The sequence below is a fragment of the Anolis carolinensis genome, chromosome 3, assembly GCF_035594765.1.
Source record: "Anolis carolinensis isolate JA03-04 chromosome 3, rAnoCar3.1.pri, whole genome shotgun sequence".
NCBI classification, from domain to species: domain Eukaryota; kingdom Metazoa; phylum Chordata; class Lepidosauria; order Squamata; family Dactyloidae; genus Anolis; species Anolis carolinensis.
The window spans coordinates 204,224,973-204,251,775 of record NC_085843.1 but is presented as its reverse complement, the minus strand read 5'-3'; the positions used below and the strand labels follow the sequence as shown (position 1 = coordinate 204,251,775).

The window sequence follows — 26,803 nt, the reverse complement described above, 5'->3', positions numbered from 1 at the left end:
AGCTTCATTCATAGTTTTTTGCAGGTGGTGGCTGAACTTCCAATATTTGGGGGTGGAGGTTGAAACAAGAATGAAATTAACATGTAGACAATGCAAAACAAACAAACATACATACATACAAAACCCTGTAATATGGAATATTCCTGAACCCTACTGTTCAGGGTTATAGCTTGTCAACCGTGCCCTCTTCATTGATACTCCATTTTGTTTCCTCTCAAAGAAAATTAGTTCATTAGCATCACAACTGAACACATATGTTATTTGTCTTGAGATCTTTTCCTTCATTCCTCCACCCTACACTTTTTTAGCTCTCCAAAATACCCTACTCATATCCTACATGGTAGGGGATTGGACCGGATGGCTCTTGTGCATGGATGGTGCTCTATCATGACCCATGCTCACCCATGAACACCAAAAATAGATGGGCTGATGATGATCAATAGGAACAATAACAAGAGACATGAAATACTACGGCTACAAATACAGGCAGTCCCCAAGTTATGAACAAGATAGGTTGTGTAGGCTTGTTCTTCAGTTGATTTTGTATGTAACTTGTAACAGGAACATTTTTTGTGTAACTCCAGATGATAGATAGATAGATAGATAGATAGATAGATAGATAGATAGATAGAAACTTTGGGTAGCATAAGGAAGGTTTAACATTCCTGTGGTATTTGTTTTGCTGCCTGTGCCTCTGTTCATAAAAATTTCATTTCACTTTCTGGCCTTGTGATAATTGGATTTTGAAAAGATTGGCTTTTTGTGAAAACAAGGATTGGTGATACAGGTTCAGTGGAGATATCCTTTTCCCATAAGAACTCTTCCAGGAGTGAATTTCTTCTTTGTAAATCAGATGTTTGTAACTCAGCGATTGCCTGCACTAATAAGAATGTTACCATGTCTACAGCATATTAGTCAAATATTCAAACTTCCCAAATACATTATTGAAAAATGAACTTCAACTTGAAGTGCTAAGATTTGAAAAGAGATTTATAAGTGGTTCATGTAAAACTATTTTCCTTGTTCTAAGTTTGATATGATAACAGTGTGATTTCTTCAATGCCCAGTCAACAGCGAGAGGAATCCTAACAAAATAAACTTCCTTGCTCATTAGAAAGATGTCTGCTTCAAAAGATGACCTGTCCAAAAGCCTAGAAAGGAATAAGAGACTCATCTATTGGTTAGAGAAAGTATTTGCATTAAACAGTCTTCTGAAGGAAGGTGGGGCATTGGAATTGGGCACCTGATTCATTTCCTGTGGTATTGTGAGTGACCTCAAAGAGATGAATGGGTTTGAATGAGCAACATATGAAAACATGTAGTCCTTTAGGTTTCAACTGTTGACAACTATAAATCTCTGCAGCTCATCAAATATCAAATATATGCAGGAGGGTTCCCATCCTCTTCCTAGCAAGAATGGGGGACTTTTGAAGTTGCTTTATTGTAATCCCGCATTACAATTTCCTTTTGAACATGGCATGAATCAAAATTTCCTATAAAAGGTTGCAATTAATCACCCAGTGGAGTGATAAATTTCAACAGTGTAAAAAAGAATGCAGCCAAGCCATGTCACCCGCATTAATTTAATGTTTCTCAGTGGGAGGATCTGGTGCTATTTTATGTAGTTCTTTTCTGATGCATGTGTTGCACCATCAAAAATATTGTAGCTATTTGCAAGACTTAAAACCCAATTACATGTTGCTGCCAAACATCTGATCAAATTAGCCTGTTCAAGTTACCCAAACAACTGATGGAGAGATTGTTCGAGTAGTCACCCACAAACAGAATGAGGATATAATGCCCTTAACACAGAGAGGTTAACTCTAATTGAAGCATGTTATGCGGCATATGATTTGCATTAAGATTTGAGATCCAATGCTTTATACAACTAGTTACCAATGGTTTCTTGTACAGCAGATTGAGGGCCCTTCCACACAGTATTATAACCCAGAATATCAAGACATAAAGTCCCACAATACCCGCTTTCTGGGTTATCTGAGTCCACACTGCCATATATTCCAGTTCAAAGCAGATAATGTGGGATTTTATTCAGCTGTGTGGAAAATGCATGTATAATAAGCATGTATCAATGATGCCTTGTTATTTGTAATGAGTACTGTTTACTCATGACTTCTGGAACTTGCTTTGTAAGGCATATTTCTACAAAATCATCACCGTCATTAAAGGTAATATATTAATCATGCGTTATTTAATGCAGTACTCACAGGGAGTACAAAAGTAATGTGTTACAAGTGTGAAAGAAAAAAAACTAATGTTAATCCTATCGTTTTAAAAATGAGTATTTCAAGCTCTGTAGAAAATACATTTGCTTGAGAATTAGTCAAATCAGACAATACTATTGGATCACTGCTCAGTATACGTAGGCTACTTGGGATACATGATGGCTAACAGTTGAGAATCAGAATCATAAGATCATAGAGCTAGGGTGGACTGCAAAGTCATCTAATCCAATTTCTTGCCATTCAGGAACATGCAACAAAAGTATTTTTTTTGTGAGATGATTGCTCAACCTTAGTTAAATGCTTCCAGTGAATAAGGTGGTCCTTCACAACAACAACACTAATTGACATTTTCTCAAAAACACTGTTTTAAGGATTTCTTAAGATGAGTAGCAGTCAGAACACGAGTGCATCGGATTTTCTACTCATAATGAAATGAATGGGTAACAACCTACAATCTTACATGGCACTGACTGAACCCACAACACAAGCACTGAATACAGTACAAGAAATAAACATGAACAATGAAACAAATGTGTCTAAGCATAAGATGGAAAATGCTAGAGATTCCTCATGTTGTTTAATAGTGTTTCCTTTCTTTGCATATTCAAGTATCAAAGGTTTGAATATGATAATGGTCTGAGTACTACTGATAGTCTATTCAAGACAATTTTTGAAAGCGCTTTCTTAAACTGAGAACATTTTGCTACCAATCTCACAGTGATATCTCACACTTGGAAATAGTCTATGCCCTGTGTCCTTGGACCATCATGGTAATTTGTTTCATAATCAATTCCAAGTGCTGTCCCCCACAGAGTTCTCTGTTTGGGGGAAGCTGAAGTTTCCAAATTGAAACTACTAAACTTCACATAGCTAGAATTGCTTGCACATTTTTACTGCAAGTATCTGTCTTCCATCTGTCCCAGAGATACAGAAAGTGGAGTTTGGCACTATGGCTGGACATAGAAAAAAGTGATAACTTTGGAGTATAGTTTCTACTTTTAAAATCCTTCCATTAGATTAGATTAACTTTAGATTAACCTCTGCAATGCCAGGAATAAAACTTAATGGTGTCACATTAGAAAACGTTGACCATTTCTGCTACCTTGGCAGCCACCTCTCCACAAAAGTCAACATTGACACTGAAATACAACACCGCCTGAGCTCTGCGAGTGCAGCATTTTTCCGAATGAAGTAGAGAGTGTTTGATGATCGGAACATCCGTAGAGATACCAAGGTGCTTGTTTACAAAGCCATTGTCCTCCCAACCCTGCTCAACACCTGTGAAACATGGACGGTCTACAGACGTCACACTCAACTCCTAGAGCGTTTCCATCAGCGTCGCCTCAGAAAAATCCTGCAAATCTCTTGGGAAGACAGGCGGACAAATGTCAGCGTGCTTGAGAAAGCAAAGACCACCAGCATTGAAGCGATGCTCCTACCCCATCAACTCTGCTGGACTGGCCACGTTGTCCGAATGCCTGATCACTGTCTTCCAAAGCAGCTACTCTACTCCGAACTCAAGAACGGGAAATGTAATGTTGGTGGGCAGGAAAAGAGATTTAAAGATGGGCTTAAAGCCAACCTTAAAAACTGTGGCATAGACACTGAGAACTGGGAAGCCCTGGCCCTTGAGCGCTCTAATTGGAGGTCAGCTGTGACCAGCAGTGCTACAGAGTTCGAAGAGGCACGAATGGAGGGCTTAAAGGAGAAATGTGCCAAAAGAAAGGCCTGTCAAGCCAACCCTGACCGGGAACGCCTTCCACCTGGAAACCAATGTCCTCACTGCGGGAGAACATGCAGATCAGGAATAGGTCTCTTCAGCCACCTAAGAACCCACCCCAAGATATCAGAGATGGAAGACAATCCTCCTCAAGCTATGAGGGATCGCCTAAGTAAGTAAGTAAATAGGTGCAAAGACAGTTCTTTCTAATAAACTTTCATGTTTCTTAAGAATTTATATCTATAAATTTATAAGCTGATTTGTCATTTCTTATGAGAGCCTCCTTCCACACAGCTGAATAAAATCCCACATTATCTGCTTTGAATTGGAATATATAGCAGTGTGGACTCAGATAACTCAGTTCAAAACAGATATTGTGGGATTTTCTGTCTTGATATTCCGGGTTACATAGCTGTTTGGAAGGGCCCTGAGAAGAAAATGCAGCAGGTGATTTTTTTTTTCTGATTTTGGATAGTAAATTGGAATCATAATTTCAATTTCACCAACTTTTCACTGCACCTGTCCCAAATTGTTCACCAAATGTACAAAAAGAGAGTTTCCTTTTTTCTTTTAGAAAGAATTTTGTGGAATTTTCCAGTTTTGGTTTCAAGACTTCCTTTAAAATAAAGAAACTCCTTGTGAAATTTTAGTGTTTGAAGGGTTGTATTATCTGAAAATTTAAAAATAAGTTGAAGGATTTGCTCATTTAATAAGTATGTGTATGCATAGGAGAACATGAATCAACTTTAGACTTTAATATTTTATGTTGCACTATAAAACACAACACAATTTTAAAATTTTAATTACACATCAATCCTCTGTATATATATGTATATGTGTGTGTGTGTGTGTGTGTGTGTGTGTGTGTATACCCTTAAAAGTAAATCCTACTGCATCCAGTGGAGATTTACTACTTTAATAAATGTATTTGGGATTCTATCCATTAAGTGTGAATATAGTATAACTGACTTTTTCAAATTCATTTTAATATACTATAAGCTTTCAAGGCATGCATTTTTAATTAAAATGCATTTAATAAGTGCCATTCAAAACTCGCAGTAAAATGGTTAATCTGTGAATTTTCTTTCTTTCTTTCTTTTTCTTTCTTTCTTTCTTTTTTTTTGAGTAAAGCAATCATGCATTAAGTTCTCATGTTCATGCAGTGCTCCAAGTGAATAATAACACAAGGAGAAATGCAAGCATTTTCCCCTTGCATTTACGGGGTTTTTTTTGTTTTGTTTAAATACTAAGACAGATCGGAGGCTGGGAGGGGGACAGACACAGTTACATATCGGTTATTTGGGGTGTGCGTCCGTACGTGTGCACTGGGAACTGATGAACATGATTCAGTGTGACAAGAGGCACAGTGATCTGGCTAAACTATTTCTCAGGGCACTTTGTAAGGAGGATCAGCTGCATTATTCCTTTAATAGCCATGTCTAATGCAATAGGCTAGTGGGTTTTGTCCCAAGTCAAGGTATCAGCCGCAGGTCAGAAGGTAACATTCTGTTTACAAGATTATTTCCTAAAGCACTTATCTTGCTTTCGGTGTGAAAAGTTGACTTTTCTGTTTGTAAGGGGGCCAAAAGAATTGAGGGAATGGGAAAAATTAGCCACACTGGGTTGGAGCTGAATGGAATTAAGTGGGAGGTCTGAGAAAGGCCCGCTGTGGTACTCAGCAGGGTACCTTATTAGCCACGTCATCGCAGTTCATTCAGGCAAACAGTAACAGTGTCACCAACATTCCCACACAAAGACAAAGTTCTTCACACAGTCTATAAACATGCTTCCCCTGGCCGATTCATCCTAGCTTGACACTGCTGAAAGGAGGGTTCTCCTCTGACTTTTCTTTTTAAATGCATAACAAAACAAAACAAAAAACCTTCCCGATCTCTGGACGGACAGGATGAATAGAAGGAGAGAAAAGGAGTACCACTGTCACCTTTCTAGGGAAGAGACAACTCGGAGGTCAACATTCTTTAATTTATATATTCCAGCTCATCATTTAATTTTAACCATACAAAAATACTTTTTCTAAGTAAATGTGTAATGTAAGATGAAAGCAAATACCAGCAATTAATGCTTCATATTGAAATGCAGTGCTGATATCAGCGGAGGCAAGGGTTTTAAAATAATCTTAAAATAGAATGGGGGAAGTTTTTTCTGGCATTTTAAGAGTTCAATTTTAAGAGTTGACACCATGTGTCGCTAATGTGTGTATATGTAAATGCTTTTGTTTAAAGCTTTTAATAAACCTTCCCTTTTACAACTTTATAATGGACTAAATGGGAGGGGGGACTGTATAAATTAATAGTTTGTGTATTAGGTTGCTATCTTAATAAATGAGTTAAAATTTAAAAAAGAGTTCAATTCTACACATTAAGTCTGAAGAGTTTTACAAGAGAGCTTATATAAAATTGACTGAAAGCACTGGGAAAGTATAAATATTTATCATAAAAAGAAAAGAAACAAGAGAAACAATGCACCAATTGTGTATTTATATGTATATTTTTTATCAATGTTTAATGTATTTAATTTTAATTGATTGAATTGTCTGTAATATTTTTATATTGTATTTTATTGTAAGCCGCCCTGAGTCCCCTATGGGTGAGAAGGGCAGGATATAAGTATTGAAACAAAAATAAATAAATAAATAAACACTGAAAAAACTATAATTGTGATATTCATTTTCGTGTGGCAGGGATATTTTTGCTGGAGCTGTTTTCACTTCTTCAATCTTGAACTAAGAATGAATTTCAGACAACAGAAATAATGCTGCAATGGGTCTCAGTATGTAAGAATAACCTTTTTTGCCTTAAAAGATCTCACTGAAAAGTTGAGAGAGCAGTTTAGGTAAGTAGAACAACACAAATGTTTGCATAAAAACAGGACTCTGAGACCCTACTGGCCAGAACACAAGAAGGGGGCTCCTAGTATTGAATCAGAAAAAGGTCATTGAAAGTTCACCAGATAGAAAATTTTGTATTTAAAATTTGCTTTTTGTATAAAGTATGTCTAAGGAAAGGGAATGCTCACCAATAAGAGGTAACTGAATGATATTGTTGTGTATTGATATAAGATGGTTCAATGCTTAAAAGAGAATCCCATTCTACCGTGTTTCCCCGAAAATAAGACAGTGTCTTATATTAATTTTTGCTCCCAAAGATGTGCTAGGTCTTATTTTCAGGGGATGTCTTATTTTTCCATGAAGAAGAATTCACATTTATTGTAGAACAAAAAAATTGAACATTTATTGTGTACTGTATAGTAATTGTCATCACAAACCAGCATAACCAGACAAACTGTGAATCCTATCAAAAATTTCTTGTTACTACCATTATTTCTATGTACAACAATCTATGGTATGTACATTTACCGATCCTGCCTGCTCTGGTGTTCTGTTCGACGGGCATGCTTCCAAACAAAACCTTTGCTAGGTCTTATTTTTGGGGGAGGCCTTATATTTAGTAATTCAGCAAAACTTCTACTAGGTCTTATTTTCTGGGGATGTCTTATTTTAGGGGAAACAGGGTATGAAAACTCACCCTAAAATCTGACAGGGAAGCTCTGATGGACCTTCCCAAATTATTGCCTACTGCAAAAGGCAGGGCTTCTTCTTTTGTAGTGGGACAACTGTGTTTCCTCCTCTCTTTCCACACACACAAACAAGCCTTTCTTTCTGTCAGAAGACAGTAAAATGTCTACATTTTACTTCATTATGAAACTATTCAAAGGGCAATTAAGAACCTCATCATATGGATTGTGGCGAATCCAGTGGTGCCTGGTGAAATCTGTCGCCTCAACTTACCCCAGGCTGCATCTCACAGGATGAAGTGTTTGCCGCTCGGTTTCCCCCATTGATCCCTGTGCAACATGGGAAGTTTCCTATGTTGCTGCTGGTTCCTCTTCCTTTTTGCAAGAGCCCCACCAAAAGTAGATTTATGTTGTGAGATGTGAGCCGGTGGGCTCTGTCACAAAACTAAAGCGGAATCAGTGCATGCTGTACATTTTTTATCTCATTTGATGTGGTCGATAGATAAAGGTTGAGCAACCCTTATCCAGGATTGCAAAATCCAAACTTACCATCTGGGTTCCTGAGATGGTGACACCTTTGCCCATCTCTAGGATATCTCATTATTTACATATACACAGAGGACTTCCAAATTCAGAAAAAAATCCAATATCCCATACACTTCTGGTCCTAAGCATTTTGGATAAAATATGCCTCACTTTTACTACCTGTATTAGATCTGTACTGATTCTACATGCTAAAGAAAGGCAGATAAATAGTAAATAGCACATTGGCTCAGGGGAAAAAATAATCCTTCAGGGGAAGAGTCCCACCGCAGTACCAGAACACATGCTTTGCATGGAGAAGGACCCATGTAGCAAGCAATTCCCAGCCACTGCTAGATAGCTGATGCCACTCTGAATACACAATAGGGCCAGACAGACTAGCAATTTGGCCTTGTTGTATACGTTAGCTTTCTATGATAGTTCTGTGATCCCAAACTGGTTTTTCAAAGCCCCACTGCCTTGTCCACTGCCAAAACACTACACTTGCCAAGACAAACTGCTCTTAAAATTTAATGAACTTGGCAAAAGCAATTGAGACATGGAATGTAGTCCTCCTGCTTAAATCAACCTACCAACCAATATATGAAATTAAGCAATCAAAAATGCATAGGGAGAAAAACCAAACACAGAAGCCTCTTATAAAGACTGGCTTTGGCGATCTTGGTTTTTAAGTATTCTTTGGGATTCTGGCTACTAAAAAATTCAAAACAAAGCAGAGGAATGTGTTTGTACCAAATATGAAGTTTCAAATTAATGTTTTCCCCTTCTACCTATGACATTGTGCATGAAATGAGAAACTGTATCTCTATGTATGATGTAGAACTACAATTCCTGTCACTCCCACCATGACTGTTAGAGGTGATGGAAGGTGCACTGAAGTACCTGAAATCTAAGGTGTGATGATATCATATCATACACATTGTATGATTAGAGGTTACAGAAAAAAGAGGTCTGTTGCTTTCCAAGAGTTGGACTGTTTGATCCCCATGAGGAATGACTGAAACTTACTTCCTTTAGTTTTCAGGTGAAAAAGGGAAGTGGAGAAGGTAACATAACTGGAATCTATAAGATTATGTATGTGGAGAAAGTAGATAAGGATCAATTTATCTCCCACTTTCCATAAAAGTAGAACACTAAATCTCAATGTTGGTTGAGTCAGAATAAGCTAATGTAAATAATTCACAGAGCACATCGTTACATATGGAAATCATCACCATAAGATGTGCTGATTACACCAACTTATGGTTCATGTACATGAGCCACAAAATCCAAGGCAGGTCCAGAGGACTGCTGCTTCCTCAGCAATGGAAACTGAGTCCAGACGATATAGTACATCCCATCTTCTTTTCCTTGCACTGTCTTCTTCAAGGCAACAAAGTGGCCTGGAGGGAGGTATTTTGTAACATGTTTATAACTTTCAGCTTTGGTTTTTTTTAAAGTAACTAAAATGCATTTTAGTGATTTTTGAGAATCATAAACTCATCAAATTTGAAATATTGCAGTAGTAATGGACTACTATTGCCCCAATACTAATTGTAACTTGTTACTTCTAAAAATAATGGAGAATAATGATGTTACATAGCTTTTCCTATGGTATGTTCTTTAGTTTTTACAAAAAGGTTGTCATCTGCCATTATTTGTCCCTTGCATGTTGTTAAATATAGCATGATCTATCTATACAGTCTAGAAACACTCCTTTTAATAAAGGAAAAATTAATTGAAGACAGTCAAAGAGTAATTGAAAGAGATTTAATGCTAAGTGCTTTCACTGACATGTTTGAAATGTTGTAATATTGAAGTTAAAAAGCTTAACTTTATCATATTCTTGAACCTCTTGCTTTTTGATATAATAGCCAAAACCTATTAATAACACAAAAACATTTCAAAAGGTCAGGCAGCAAACAATGAGATGAAAGGTGTTGTCAAGAGACTTAGGTAATCATCTTAATCCCCCGGACATTTGCCAGGGCTGTTTAACTAATATGTGAGTTCACTTTTAATTTCAATATAGTGCTACATGAACAATAAAAAAATTCTATACTTGTTTTTTTTTCTCAAAAAATTAATTATCATGACAGCAGATATTAAGATGACAAGAAAGATCACATCAATAATATATGTGTAATCCCCAGGAAGAATTACAAGAAGAGCTATAAAAATCAATTTTTAGAGCTGGAAAAATAGTGCTCTTTGGTCTGAACAGTATTTCCCTTCTATTGACAAAACCATGATCTTATCTGACACTGACATTCACCTAATGCTATGTTAGATATGTATAATGATATAAGTACTTGTCAATTCTGGTACAATAAAACACTACTCCCATTGTAATGGGTGAGGCTGCTATAAATGGGAATTGTTTCCATGTAACAGAATGCTTATACTCCACAAAGGCTTCAGAACCAATGTGCAGTTCATAGGTTTGTGGGCATGTGGTTCATTTAGAATAATGATTTCCATGACTTGAAAGTATACTTCTATGTATTCTGTAGGCCCAGAATAGCTGCTTCAGTCAAAAAGTGAATGAATATGCAAGGATAGTGGAGCATTTTGGTTATTCAGCTTTCACAAAACTTTAACAGCTAGATGTTCTGAGTGGGTTTCTGGGAGATGAAAACATGATAATCATCAAAAATTCCCTACCCCGTGCATGAACTCCTATGCACACTGCACATATATTATTTGTTGTGCAAAAGAAACACAAAAGAACAATACAATATTTAAGAATATTATGCTCCCCCTCTATTCTGCCTTGGTCAGACCACACCTGGAATACTGTGTCCAATTTTGGGCACCACAGTTGAAGGGAGATGTTGACAAGCTGGAAAGCGTCCAGAGGAGGGCGACTAAAATGATTAAGGGTCTGGAGAACAAGCCCTATGAGGAGCGGCTTAAAGAGCTGGGCATGTTTAGCCTGCAGAAGAGAAGGCTGAGAGGAGACATGATAGCCATGTACAAATATGTGAAGGGAAGTCATAGGGAAGAGGGAGCAAGCTTGTTTTCTGCTGCCCTGCAGACTAGGACACGGAACAATGGCTTCAAACTACAGGAAAGGAGATTCCACCTGAACATCAGGAAGAACTTCCTCACTGTGAGAGCTGTTCGACAGTGGAACTCTCTCCCCGGGGCCGTGGTGGAGGCTCCTTCCTTGGAGGCTTTTAAACAGAGGCTGGATGGCCATCTGTCGGGGGTGCTTTGAATGCGATTTCCTGCTTCTTAGTAGGGGGTTGGACTAGATGGCCCATGTGGTCTCTTCCAACTCTACTATTCTATGATTCTAAGAGGAAGAATAATTTTAACCAACATAAACTTACCAGTATTTCAATGGGAAGTGTGGGCCTGCTTTTGGCTGATGAGTGTCAAGTTAATTAGAATTGTTGTGTGCCTTCAAGTTGTTTCAGTTAAGGCAGGAGCTGGGTAAATGACCTTGGTGGGCCACATCTGGTCTGCGGGCCTTACTTTGGGGACCTCTGGTCTACAGTTTCCCCTTACCTTCCATTGTAATAATGTAACCAAATACTGACTCCATAGCCTGAATTCATCCACATGCACCCAACTCCCACATTTCTTTGTTTACTATCTTGACTAATGAAAATTGCTGGGAACCTGAAAGCTTACATAGAATTTTGTGACTTTTCAGTTAGGTGAAAGATGTACGCATACAAATTAAAATGAAGCTTTAATGTAGACTGTAATGATTGTTTTTTTGCTCTAAATAGACATGAGCACATGTGTAGCAGAGGTTCTGGTGGCTTCCAAATTACAAGTGTGAATACATATTATTATTATATAACACAAACTTGGGACAATCATAGGAAATTTGTGAACACTAAGCAGTCCTGAAATTCCACTTTATGGAAGCAAATACAACATATCCCAACTTCTGATCACAAGAAAAAGTCTAACATAACCTTTTAAGCTAAGGCTACGTAAGCTGCTGAGTGTATTAAGGAGGCTTTGCAAGCAAATCTTTTTTTAGTGTACTACAAACTGGGCATGAAGGTTTCCCGTCTGTTTTTGGAGATATAGGGCACAAAGCTTCTACCATCTGCAGAAACCTGATATGAATCCTTGCACAAATGTCAAATACGATATTTTAAGTTATACTATTCTGTTATGAATCCTTGCACATGTCATTATTAAAACTATTACTTCATCACCCTAGGTACTTACACCAACTGGGTTTCTAGTGAATATGCAATCTTCAAAAATGAATCTTTGTACCTTTCCAACTAGTATTACATTGGGTACAACTTAAAATGAGACCACACAATGTGTGGATGTTGTTCTGAGGATCTATGTACTACATATAACAATGTTAATTACTTTATGACTGTGACTACTGGGACTCTAACAGAATTAATTAAAACTAATAAAAGAATGGAAGGAAAAAGTTAAAAATGAAACAAAAGAAAAAGATAAGACAAAAGACTTATTATAGTCATTAGTCATGAAAACTATTCCACAAAGAGTATTTTCCTTAGATCATGTATTTTCCCTATAAAATGAATAGAGCAGGAAGGCAAGCATATATAGCAAATATTAATGAGATGAATTCAAACAACATGTATATTCAGAATTTGTTATTTTATTCCATGTGAAATTCATTCACTTTTATTTATTTATTTATTTATTTACCATATTTATATCCCGCCTTTCTCTACCCCAAGGGGCACTCAAGGCGGATGTTATTTTAGTTTTATTTGTGGTTAAGAAATGTAAGTTAAAATGCACTGGGCTATGATTTTACATTTCTATGAAGAAGCACCACTTAGGATAAAAATAGTTTTACACTATCATATAAATAGCAAGAAAGTATTGTAAAATAGTGTTTACAAACACTTCAAGTCCTCAAATTACGCAGATGACCGAGATCTTTAACACAAGGTTTGCCTCTGCCTAGAAACGCAGTGGCTTTTCTTCGGCTCATTCAGTCCCTAGTTCTGGGAAAAGCCCAAAGAGAAACATTTAGATCAGAGGGGTCTTTGAGAAGATGTGACAGTTGACTGATGAGCATCCATAAAATGACAAAGAATGGCTGTGTGGAGCCTGTGCATCACATGGAGTCACCCTGGGAAAACTAATTGCTTTGAATTGTTAATAGTAACATTATTTTTCTGGCAATCATTTCTTTTGAATACTCAAAATGAGCATGAAACAGCTCCTTTGACTGGACATAAAAGTTAAATGTCCCAATGTTGATCAAATTAACTTCAGCTATGTGACAATGGACTATATTTGTGAGAAAATAATGGAGGTCACAAAGGGGGGGCTTTATGCCAAGATTTCACAGTTGTAATGTAAAAAAATGTTTCTGTTGAACCAGGCTAGGCTGTATTTCAGAGGGAAAACAGAGGAGCACTGTCACAACGAGAAGGGGGTGAGGGCAGAGTGGGGAGACACCGTCTGGATAAATGTACAATGTTTCAGAGATTGACACAAGAACAGCTCCCACCTAATCTCTCATCAGTGTGATCATAAGTATACATTTCCACAGAACGCTCATAAGGGATCCTTTAATTCCTGCGTTGAGACAAGTATCTTGGCCAAGATGCCCAACCCCATCCTGAGCAGAGATTATGTGGTTAAGAGGAAATCTTAGAATACTTAGCAATAATCATGTCTTTTATTGAGGACTGAACTTCTCTTTTCTAAGCTGCAAAATTCACCTACCTCCCAAAGTTTGCGAGTTTGTCCTTGTCTTAGGAATTTAAGTTATGGGATGGACATAACACAAATGCCTTCCATAAGAAATATTTTGTTGTGAGTGCAATGTTTAATATAATCTCTAAAACTGCTTCCGAAGTAGTACGGCTAAAGAAGCAATTCTTATAAAAATGCTAAATACACATAATGGACAGCTCACAAAACAATTGAACAACGAAAGCATGCTTTTATTTTTGCTTTGTTTTTCCTCCTGGAAATTTTTATTCTGTTCAGCTCTAGCCCAGTCTTTTCATCACCATCATTTTAATATTGAAGAAAACCTTTAATCTGAGACAATTTTACATCATTTGCCAATATTTGATTTGGGGTTTTTGTTTATTTGTTTGCTTTTGGTCATAGAGTGTCTTTTCTTCACAGTGAAAATCATCTTTCAGTAAGAACAACAATATGATGAAGAAGGCAATTTGCATTCATTTCTTTCTGTAAATAATTAAGACAGAATTCAGTCTATGACTGGTCACTTTAGTCTTGCATAAATAGCTGTAATTAACTAGTGTTCATACTTGCCAAAATACATCCAGCAGACAGGACTGTTTCACTTACTCCCACAGGGACTTAAATCAACTGTGAAAAGATGTTTCGGTTTCATTCAGTGAGGGTTTAGCTCATTAAACTCTTTTCCTTCTCAGTATTGTTCCCAAAGCTTGAACTGCACTGCCGTTAAATGCTCTTTAGCAGTTTAAAGGCTTTAGAGGAAAAGACTTATCAGCCCCTGGTTTTAACAGCACTAAATCTGCATTATTAGGGCATGCAGATAAGGGGATTTAAAAGCCCAGCTTGAAACCTCTCTCTTCTGTGTTTATCTGGCACCACATCGCTCCTCCAGCTCAGCTGGAAGTGGAGATCTATGAAGCTTTAAAGGGAGATTAAAAGCCAAGAAAAGAAGTACTTTCTTTCCTATAGATGCTCTCACTTTCCCCTTTCCTACTGTCTGAAGGAGTGATGGCAGACAATGGTCCAAGATGGTTCCCAAAACCTTCTGAATGGGGGCACTGTTGGTGGTAGCATTCATTCAAAGTGAGCTTCAGTGTATTGTCCTCCCCAATCAGCAGATCAGAATAGAGTTTGCTGGTGGCTGCCAAAAGGTTAGCAGTGTTGATGAAAGGGGTTTCCCATTATTCACTGCTCTTACAGAACTCCCCTTTTGTGCTGGCCAGCCCATCATTTTCACTATGGAGGTCCGGATCTGCGGCTGGCTGCTTTCTTAAAACGAGCAATCTGTGTGAATACTAACCCACAGTGGTAGTGCCACCTAAAACTACGGGTTTTCTTTTTGAAAAGGCAAGGGAGCCAAGTCTGATTTTGGCACTGTCACCCTGAAGTGATATACCACCCTGACATCTTTGACCTAAAACTAACAGGATTGGAAACAGACAATTTCCTTAAACATCCAAAGAAAACAGACAGAGAATCTTAAATAATATCTAATGCTCTATAGGGTTGTCAAGTTACTTATACCACCACAACAAAGGCAGATGTAACATAAATAAATCGATTGTTTTTTTTAAGTTCTCTCTCTCTGAAAGATATTACCATAGGCACATAAAGTCATCTTAGTTGATCCGTTCAGAAGCCTAACATGACATTCAGTACAGAAAGGTGGAGACAGGGTCAATTGTGACTCGTCAGTTGACTACTGAGCAATTTCTGATAGACCACCTAGTGCTTGTTGGTTGCTAGGATTCTGGCAAAGAATGTTGGTCCAGGTGGGCCCTAGTCTCATAAGATGTCGCTCTTATGTAGTTCTGAAGCAAGACTGCACCCTCATGAACAACTTTAAGAAAGCCTGAGCATTTTCCCTTTGTAATATTAAACCACAAAGACTCATGACCTAATGGATTAGAGGAAGAGGAGGAGGAGGAGACAGCCCATCACCATCACATACAACTAAAATAAAACTACCTCCACATTTGAATTTTAAAAATCTACTATATAATTAGTTCTAGGGTTAGGAGCTGAATTGTGTGCTGGAAGAAACTGTAAAAAACACCTTAACCAGCAAAGAGAGACATTGATAAAAGTATTTCAAAAATATTTAGGCTATTACCTTAATGCTGATGAAATTTCATAATTGTCAACCTTAGAAACTTATTATATATTGAATGGTATTTTTAAGGAAGCTAGTGAATTGCAGAAACAGCACAGAAGTCCTAATTTGTCCATTGCTTTCCAGCAAAATAATAACTTCCATGTACCTTTAGAAAGAGTGAAACACCTACCAAATCCGTTCATTTATGCATAGGATTGGTGCTCTAGAATGTCTAGCTTGTAATTTTACGCTTCTCTTTCATTAAATATGTTAATTAATTGTCTTTACTTGGATTGGCAACATTGAAATGCAAGGCAACAAAAGAAGCCAAGAGAGCATTCTACCTACCTGTCAAGTACATAACCAAGGGCCTTATGCCTTATTCCTGAGTAAAGCGATGGGCTTGTTTCCCAAGCAACTAAATTGGAAGCATCATGGAAAAGATGAATGTTTACCAAGTCAAAGGCACTGTGACAAAAGGAAGAGAAGACTGACTCAGAATACAAGTAAGCACAAATGGCAAACGGGGAAAACATTCAGCCTTGCAACACAACAAATTGATATTTCATGGATTAGAATACTTTACTTTTAAAACTCCTGTAAAAAAAGTATTGGATGCAAATAAAAACGACCAGAATCCAGCTCTATCATTATATACTTATAGTTTTTTCATTTTGATCATTTTAAAATAATAAACATCAACATTACAGAATATGCAATTGAAGAAACCAACAAATCAGAAAATGAATACGTCCAAAACTTGGGAAAAGAAAATAGACACCTCTTCATCTATAACTTCTATGTTCTTGCAAAGATCTACTAATTGCTAATTTATTAAAACAAATAGTTTCCAAAGCAAAGAAGAAGAAAAAAGAGATGAAAAAACAAGAAAGCAGATATAAAATGCTTCACACAAAGTTTTTCTCTTCTTTAACTGACCCACTTTGGACACACTGCTAAATCATGTTAAGTTAGTGAAACTTGCTTGTAAGTCAAAATCAACCTTAAATTGATTGGAACTGGCAAAATAGGATATGAAACTATAGTGTGAAATTCAGTTTTCATTTTGGTTTGTCATTCCTTCTGAATTTGGTTTACATGCTGGTGTGTTGATATGCAAAACAACTACAACATGAAATTACAAGTGTATTTTTTATTATTCTGTATCACAACATGTCTTAACACTTTTGGAGGATGGTGGACTCTGAAAAACTGTGTACACTTTCCTTAGAAGATCCCACATTAAGATACATACACAAATTTTTGCAGAAAATGTATTTTAATATGTTTTGATTGATTTCCTTCATGTAACAAAAAAATGAAAAAAAAATTCCACTGAATCTACTGAGACCGGGGAAAGGGTGGGACTCCCAGAAAGGAAACCGAAGAAAAAAGGCATGTGTGCAGCCAATTTATGGATCAAATGAAGATGTATTTATTGATCCACTAAGTGTAAGAACCTGTCTATTGAAGGATAGACCATGCTGAGAATCTGTGACATACTAAAACTATCATGGGAAACGTGGGTATATAGCTAAATAATAATGATAGTACCGTGTTTCTTCAATTGTAAGACACACTCTAATTTCAGTACCACTACCAAACCAACCAAAATACGCAAGATAAACCTGCGATTTTAAGATGCACCTAATATTTAGAGATCTTTATATAGGAAAAAAGTATGTCTTAGAACTGAAGAAATGCAGTAACATTAATAATATTGTACACATTGAGAGTCATGGATGACATAATAGATGCAATATTTTTATTGCTTATGTATCAGTATTAGATCAACTTAGATGAATGTCCCCCTGCTGGAAAGACACATGATTCAACTGGAAACAAGACTGTTAAATCATATATTTATATCACAATATTTGCGAATGACAAGAAATTCTACAAAAAATATTACATACTTATCACCCTTGTAAAAATAGGTTGGCTGTTGTCTGCAATTCAGTGCACAATAGGCTTGAGCAATATGAAATATAGTATGTACAATACAGCAATTTGGAGAAAAAAATCAATCAATTTTCAGATTACCTACCAGTCAGTAATACACCACCTCGTTCGTATGAATCCTTTTCTGGACCATTTGCACTGAAAAGTATAATAAATGTAATATAAATCCATCAAAATACAGCAACTCGTATGTGCAAGAAGGCTAGGTAAAGGTAAAGGTTTCCCCTTGACATTAAGACTAGCTGAGTCCAACTCTGGGGGGTGGTGCTCATCTCCATTTCTAAGCCAAAGTGCTGGCGTTGTCCGTAGATGCCTCCAAGGTCATGTGGCTGGCATGACTGCATGGAGCGCCGTTACCATTGTGGTACCTATTAATCTACTCACATTTGCATGTTTTTGAACTGCTAGGTTGGCAGAATCTGGGGTTCAAAGCAGGAGCTCACCCCACTCCCCAGATTCAAACTGTCGACCTTTCGGTCAGAAAGTTCAGCAGCTCAGCGGATTAACCCACTGCACCACCAGGGGCTCCTCACAAGAAGGCTAAAGACCTACTAGTTATCTCCTAAAAACCCTGTCTCTTTCCCCCAATAAGACTCCAAGCCTATCTGGGAAAAGAAAACAGGAATATGCATAGTTTTTGCAGGGGAAAATCTAATGCAAGAAGTTAAAAACCCATCTACTACTTCTCAAACCTTATATGAGCATTTTGAGGAAAACACATAATTTAGAATACCATGTGACATATTTTACTTCTCTGAGTCACTTTAATATCAACTTACCGGTGACTTGGAAGTAAGTAAATATGAATTCAAAGAGGTTTTCTTGGAAGTAAGTAAATAAGACTTCAAAGTAAATAAATAAGAATTCAAAGAGGTTTACTTCTGGTGATCTGTGTACAGCAACAGTGGGAGAAAATGCAACCTGTGGGCTCTTCAAAGCCCAATCAAAGGCCCCAGATTTTTTTTTTTTTAAAAAATCATATGGACATTTTGCTTCAAAACACCAAAATAAAAAGACTCAGGTAAAGGTAAAGGTTTCCCCTGACGTTAAGTCCAGCCGTGACCGACTCTGGGGGTTGGTGCTCATCTCCATTTCTAAGCAGAAGAGCTGGCGTTATCCATAGACATCTCCAAGGTCATGTGGCCGGCATGACTGCATGGAGCGCCATTACCTTCACACCGGAGTGGTACCTATTTATCTACTCACATTTGCATGTTTTCGAACTGCTAGGTTGGCAAGAAAAAATACTCAATACTATTGTAAAACAGCATTTTGACCTCAGAACTCATCCAGGACCCAAACAGATTTGCACAATGCCCTACTGGCTGAATATTGGCTGGAAAGAAAACTGGGATGCCACTGGTGCAGCTCCATAAGAGTTACAATAATGACAAAAGCCCATTCTTCACCAACTTCACTGGAACCCTTCCTGGTATACAACTTCAGACTCTGTGTTAATCTCATGGATGATCCAGATCACTTTCCAGTGAGTTAATACTGATTAAATTTCTTGTATCACCCTTCCTTTTCTTTTCTGCAGAAATCAGTGGCTTCGGCCCATGCGCAGTATGTACATAGGACACCGGACCCAAACACTAATGCCTTGTGGGCTTACGTAAGAGCACAATGCCTTTGCTTTACTAACTATCTTAGCTGCTTTTTTAATTCTTAAGAAAGTAGACTTGTTTGTCTTTTTGAAACTGAAATGTAAATGACAAAGTGGTGGTCACCTTTGCATATATCACAATATTACCATTCACAACCATAATGAATTACTGCCAATCATCCACAGATGTCCTCCCTTGTCAATTTTCCTAAAATATAAAGCAACAAAATTTACTGAAGAAGCACAAATGAAGTAGGCCATTCCTCTTTTGTGGGGCTCAACTAGCCAAGGCATCTATGGTGTGACGTTCCATTAATCAAAGTAAGCAATGCTTCATCCCTGTCACAAATCAAACCATGACAAGCTATGGTAGGGTGGGAATAAAAAAAAACATTCTTCTCCCCTGTCTATCGAAGGTGATCACAAATTTACTCCACAGACAGAAATAGTGATCTGGAGTGTGAGTTATAATGTGTTATGTTAGCTTATTCCTAAACATGTGTATTTCTAAAGATAGCTTCTAAACCATATATTTTATACATCAACTAAGTACATATTCTTTTTGAAGAATCACAGAGTATTGTAGAAAAGTCAATTCAACAAGCCAATTAAAATGCCAATATAAAGGCCACAGTAGGAACAAAAACTATACATTGTGCCATGAAACATCAAAAACAGAATTTAGAGTAAAAACATTTAAATTTAGGATCCAGAAAAGTACAGTGCAAACTGAATTCTGTTTGCGCATTGGGCCTTTTTCCAACTCTTTGCTTCTATTATATTCTCCTGTAGCCTCCTCCATCTCCAGCCATTCTTCAAAGTGAAGAAACCCTCTGAAACAGCAGGGGATTTGTGACAGGGAGGAAAAAAGATGGAATGCACCATTATCATTGTTTGTCACCCATTTTTTTTAAAAACAAAATAATTTCTTTGGCTGGAGATGGAGGCTACAGTCTACTCAGCCTGGTTTAGATCTAATAGGGACTCAGGCAGAAGTCTTTCCAGCTTTGATATGAATCTATCCCTTCATTAAGATACTCGGTGTGGTTACTTCTGTCCACATGTTTCAATGCAGTGATCTTACTCAGAATAAAACAACCACCTTCTTGTGAACTGATGCCTAACATCCAAGCTGTTCAAAATTATCTGTAGCCTTCAATAAGGTGTTATCTAGATTTCAGAATATGGCACCTCAATGCCCCAAGAAATGAGTTCAGCATCTTTCACCTTATACAATATTAAGTCTCTCCCTAGTTTTCCTGTTAATAAGATTCCTTTAGCCAGCAGACAGATTGTGAATACAGGTAGTTTCATCTACTAAAAGACAACATAAATCATCATTGAGAAAGGAGAGTCTGCGGTAAGGTTATCACCATACAGCCTTCTCCATGAAAGGTTTGCATTAAAGCATTAGTGAAATTAATTCATCTTTCACAAGAGCTTTGAGCAGTATCGGTGATCTATGATAACAACCTATTTCTCACTATGGGGGGGGGGGGAATTACTCAGCCCTGATAGACTACACAAATCTGCTTTTTAAAAATGACCTAACATTATCTGGAGTGTTGCTCCCAACGGCATCGTTTGAGATTCATGCACAGCCAAGAGAAGCCATAAATCAGCACAGAAAGTTTTGTTACTTTTATATGCAGTGGGCTGTAATTATTTTGAATGGCATTATGCCTCAATCATTGTAATTACTTTTAGATCATCCTTAAGCGGCAGTAATAAAAAGAAAAGAAATCAGTCTTAACAAAGGGCACACCGTCCCACTCCTCCAAAGAACATAAATGTTGCATTAGAGAGATTATAAACACAGAATAATGTAAAGTTGATGTAAATATTTACAAGTAGTTATACAAAACAGCCATGGTAAAGTACAGTTTATTAAGGCACCAGCATCACTACATTGAATTGGGAGTTAGTCCCATAAAACTCAATGGGCCTTGTTCTACACAAGCATAATCATAAACATGTTAAAGATGAAGCTAGCTTGTTTCCTGCTGCTCCTGAGACTAGGACATGGAGCAACTGATTCAAATTACAGGAATAAAGATTTCACCAAAACATTAGGAAGACCTTCCTGACAGTAAGAGTTATTTGACTAGAATACAGATCGAGTGGGTAGGGGAAAACTCTACATTGCCCCTGGAAAACCAAATGTGTTTACTTTCTGATCTGATGCAAAAAGCTGCCCATTCTGCTTCAGTCTGTAAAACTAAGAAGCTGAGCCTCCAACAATACCAACCCCCCCTGCAACTCTTGGAAGAAATCATCCAGAGCTTTGGGAAGGAATATCACCAGCCTATGGTGGACACACAATTTTACCTCTTTTCCTTCAACCAACTGGCAGAAATTCTGCACAGATGTCAAGCTGCAGTTCTAGGATGGATGATGGAAAGAAAGTTAAGATGAAAAGCCGAGAAAATCCTTTTTCAGGACCACACTATTGGTTCTCAATGGTTGCATTCAACTCATCCTCAAGAAACAAGGTCATAGACTGAAGCTGTTTGGAAATTTCAGTTACTACAAAGAGCGTCATTAAGAATATCTGTAAAAGCATTTTTGTGCTACTCCCATTATTTTCTTCTATTTCCAGGTACAACGTGAACAATGTCTGTGGTCTTGAAATCCTGATTTTGGGGATCAGGTTATCTCAAGGATAACTATATGAACCTGTTCTAAATATGGGATCAGCTCCTGAACCATGCTATCTAGCCTGTCAATGACATATATAATGTTTAATAATCTAACTTAAAAACCGGTTGTAGTATTATATCTCATTATAGCACCACAATCCAGGAATCAGTTCAACCAGTTCACTAGGACAAATAAAATCACAAGAATACCCTCTATCCTGTGAAATTACCAGTTGTTTATACTTACCTCTGGGAAATAATCCAGTGGGAACTTTTCTTTTTCCAGCATAGGTGTACTTTCTAACGTATCTGAATAGATTTCTTTCCCCGTAACTTTTTTATACTTCTTAGCTAGAAAGAAAAAAAGAGAGATTTAGCAGACCTCTGTTGCTGTAGCTAGGTTTTAACATACAACAGAGAGAATAAATAAATGGTATTTAGCAATAAATGCCAGCTAAATTAAGCAGTTTTTGCTCCACAGAAATATGGTCTGGTAATCTGTCAGTGAATTGTGATAGCATGAACCATCCCATTTTTTGGTCACAGTGGAAGTCAAAATTGCAAGGAGGGTGTTGATGGCATTCAGCTATTTTTCTGTATCTGGAGGCACCGTAAGAACGTCAGCTACATTTAAAATGACTAAACACATTTTCACTGATCCCACCTGCTCTCTGGCAGTATGGCCATGTTGAGGGGCAAAACTGCTTAAAAGCTGTACTTAAGGAGGTTAGCATCAAGAGATGTAGCCACAGATATGCAGCTGCTTGATATAAGCTCATCTCCTCATGAAAGCTCTCAGCCATGGTTGAAGGCCACTCTGTAAAAGAAGATAATGACGGGGATAATAGGGATGAGGGGATTTTGTTAGACTAACTATGCCCTGTCACTCCATAATGTAACTAGAAGAACCATTTCTCTGACCGTAGAATCTGTGGATATAAACCAGGGATGGGCAACTGTCAGAGGGCAGACCTTTAGAAGACTTTATAGGACCGCATCTACTGCCTCGCCTCCTCAAAAAACAAACAAACAAATTTTCCCCAGCAGTGCCTTCTAGGGTATAAAAGGTAAAGGTTTTCCCCTGACATTAAGTCTAGTTGTGTCCGACTCTGGGGGTTGGTGCTCATCTCCATTTCTAAGCCAAAGAGCCGGCGTTGTCCGTAGACACCTCCAAGGCCATGTGGCTGGCATGACTGCATGGAGCACAGTTACCTTCCTGTTGGAGCAGTACCTATCGATCTACTCACATTTGCATGTTTTCAAACTGCTAGTTTGGCAGAAGCTGGGGCTAACAGCGGGAGCTCACCCCACTCTACGGATTTGAACTGCCAATCTTTTGGTCAGCAAGTTCAGCCACTCAGCGGTTTAACCTACTGCACCACCAGGAACTTCTATGATATATTTGACATATTTATGGGACACTTGGGCCATTTTAGCCCCAGGAAAGGTGTTTTGCTACATGAAATATCCCAGGGCTTCTTCTATACCCATCTTTTAAAAAGAACTGTCCTGAGTCTAAAACATCCTAGGGGCAAGCATGGTCCCATGCCCGCTGGAGAGTGTTTGGGAACATAAGATTGTGGCCCTGGCGGCCATAAGATAGTCGCAGTTAGCCACATGCAGACTATGGGGTACACTTTCCCCACAATGTGTGCGTATCAACTCCATTAATTTCAGAGAGTTTTCTGAGGCAAGGAATACTCAGTGATTTTGAGAGAGGGACATGCTTTTACTTTAAGCTGAGTTCCTCATATATAAACTTCTTAGTTTCTAGTCTATAACATCCAGCTCTGTTACTGCAATTTTAGGTCTGAATAACTAAAACAACTATTTTGGGTATGCTGCTTCTGGTGTATGTTGTGTCCGATGATATGTTCAACCCAACAAATATGTGCCAACATTGTTACATAAAATGCAATCAATGAGGTGGCTGCTCCAGCTGCTACTTCTTCAGTTCACTAAGCTCAGTCAAATGCATGCTGGCCCTTGCTTGCTGTTTCCTCTTGAATGGAGGATGTTGGCTTATGTCGAAATGAACCATTAAAATTTCCAATAGATTTTTGAAAGGCTAGGGCCTTGCTTTTGCAGGGTTCCAGATTTTAGTATTCCCTGCCATGGGATACTGGTAAGGTTGGCACACAATGTTTGGCTGGCCCTCCTGATGCTTTGCAGTGGGGAGGTATGCGGAGCAAAGCTGAACTTCTTTAAATAAACTTTACCAGGGTGAAGGTTAAAATTGGTGGTGAAAGCAATCAAATACAAAATCGAAACATAGCACTAAAACTGAAGTGCATGTACTGGACTTCTCCACAGCTCATTTGATTACGAATAACCTGTTTTATGGATTAGCAACCATTAAATTATAACAAGTGGAGAAAATGAGTGGATAGAGAACTTAATTTCTCATTAAAAACTTTGTATATCACTGTGGCAATTTACATTGTTCTCTTTCAGGAATAGAATCCTCTATGATGAATCTCTGACATTATACCCGAGATTTTTACTTAAACATTGAAAAGATGATGAGTGGAAGGATTTACGATAGTTAAACCTTGAAATGGAATATGCACAAAAATGGCTTTTCAAATCCTTCACTAAAGACAGACACCTCTCACCCCCCAGCCTACCCTCAATTACCAGAAAGGGGGCAATCTATCTTGGGTAAGAACAAGAATAATGAAACTGAACAATTTAGACAATTAGTTCTCTTACAATTTCAATGATGTCTTACATAAATGTGGGGCAAAAATACAAAATTGATATGACCTGTCTCAATAAGTGATATGAAGCTCATGAGATTTTTATACTGAAATTAGTACAGACATTTCTCATTACCCCCAAACAGTGTAGTTTTCTCACAGCCCTTCATATTAGGGCTGTGCTTGTTTAGACTTTTCATTGCCACATAGGAGAGTAAGTAATTTGAAGAATAGTCTCCATACTGAGGAAATGTTTTCAAAATTGGTATAGTTTTCAAGGACTTTCTTGTTGGAGGGAGGGAGGAAGAATCACCTTTTTTTCTTGAAGATGGGGGTGGAAACAAGCAAGGAAAATTGCTCATTGCTGTATTTTTTCAGTCAGCCCACAAAAATTCAGGAATCCTCAGGACCTGCCAGAGAACATCTGGAGAAACCAGAGGATGTCTTGCGCCAGATATTTGAACATAATAAGCACCAATTCTCCTCTCTTAGCTGCCAGGACAAGGCTCTAAACCAGTGGTTCTCAACCTGTGGGTCCCCAGATGTTTTGCTCTTCAACTCAGAAATCCCAAAAATCCTAACAGCTGGATAAACTAGCTGGGATTTCTGGGAATTGGGGCCGGGCTGTGGCGCAGTCTGTTGAGCAGCTGCAATAAATCACTCTGACCATGAGGTCATGAGTTCGAGGCCAGCCCGTGGCGGGGTGAGCACCCGTCAATTAAAAATAAAAAATAGCCCCTGCTCGTTGCTGACCTAGCAACCCGAAAGATAGTTGCATCTATCAAGTAGGAAATAAGGTACCACTTATAAAAAAAGTGGGGAGGCAAGGTTAACTAATTTACGACCTGGAATGAGGAAGTGCCGTCAGAATGGATGATGAAGCAGCTGCTCCCCCCTGAGGCCAGAATCGAACATCCCCTCAGGAGAAGGTTAACTTGCCTCCGCGTCTGTCTGTCTCGGTCTCTGTTTAATGTGTTTATGGGCATTGAATGTTTGCCCTATGTGTGTATAATGTGATCTGCCATGAGTCCCCTTTGGGGTGAGAAGGGCGGAATATAAATACTGTAAATAAATAAATAAATAAATAAATAAATAAAAACACCTGGGGACCCACAGGTTGAGAACCACTGCTCTAAACAGTACTTTATCTAGTTTGTGCAACACCTGTTGTTGTGACTATTAGTAAAATCAACCAATGAACATTCATTTATCATGCACTTATAACGCCAATAATATCCCACCAGAAACAAAAAAGTAAATGGCCTTTCTAATGTTCCTTCTGCTATATATTTAAAAGATTGGGAGTGTGATTATAAACATTATAAAAATTCACTGATCAGAAAGCTGGATATGGAGCTCACCATCAAGCATAAACTCAGCAGCAAATTCAGTTTCCTCCCTCAAGATGTGGGAAAACAAGAGCTTTAAAAGCAGGGTAAAACTGTCCTTTCAAATATACAGCATAGAATAGTGCAACTGTTAATGCGTAGTCCTGAGCATTGTATTGGAACACTAACACCAAGAGCGCTTCCAGACAGCACCAAAACACAGGATTAAAAATAGGGGCAAAAACCCCGGGACCTCAGAGTAGGTTCTCATACAGACCTGCCAGTCCTGGGATTTCTTCTCCCACCCTCCTCCCTTCTGTGTCTTGAGATAAAATGGAGGGTGTTATGTGCTGCTTTGTATATGCGCACATGTACATATCTTAACATAATAAATACAAGTATAGTCACATATGAAGTTCAGCACATAATAGAGTAAAATCTTTAAAAACTTCCACCTGATTTCTCCCTTTCCTAAATATTTAATAAAGCTCTGTTTAATATTATATAGTGTAAAATAAAGAGTTTCAGAGAGTTCTAATGGCTCTCCGTTCATGCTTCCTTTAAATCAGCTGTGTGTTTGTTGGACAGGGGAGAGGGAAGGAAAACATTTGTGTTTTGGAATGCAGGGTCACACAGACATACGAAGATGTATATCTTTTGGGCAGAAATGGGATAAAAGGGGATCTTTTTATCCTTCAGTTTTCCTTCATTGTAGCTGATGTTATTTAGCCACCTCCCTTTTTAAAACGGGAACTCCGGTGTTAAAGCCCTGT

General features: G+C 38.0%; 1 protein-coding gene across 2 annotated transcripts in view; it reads right to left on the bottom strand.

Annotated features, from left to right (window-relative positions):
* inpp5a (inositol polyphosphate-5-phosphatase A) overlaps positions 1-26,803 on the bottom strand; it is a 330,149-nt gene that overhangs the window by 109,018 nt on the left and 194,328 nt on the right. For both annotated transcript variants that reach the window (XM_008106714.3, XM_008106713.3), the window contains exons 6-8: positions 22,251-22,354; positions 17,844-17,896; positions 16,145-16,264 (exon numbers count right to left, since the gene is read on the bottom strand). In XM_008106714.3, coding sequence (XP_008104921.1) covers positions 16,145-16,264; positions 17,844-17,896; positions 22,251-22,354 — 277 coding nt within the window. The remainder of the gene's footprint in view (positions 1-16,144; positions 16,265-17,843; positions 17,897-22,250; positions 22,355-26,803) is intronic.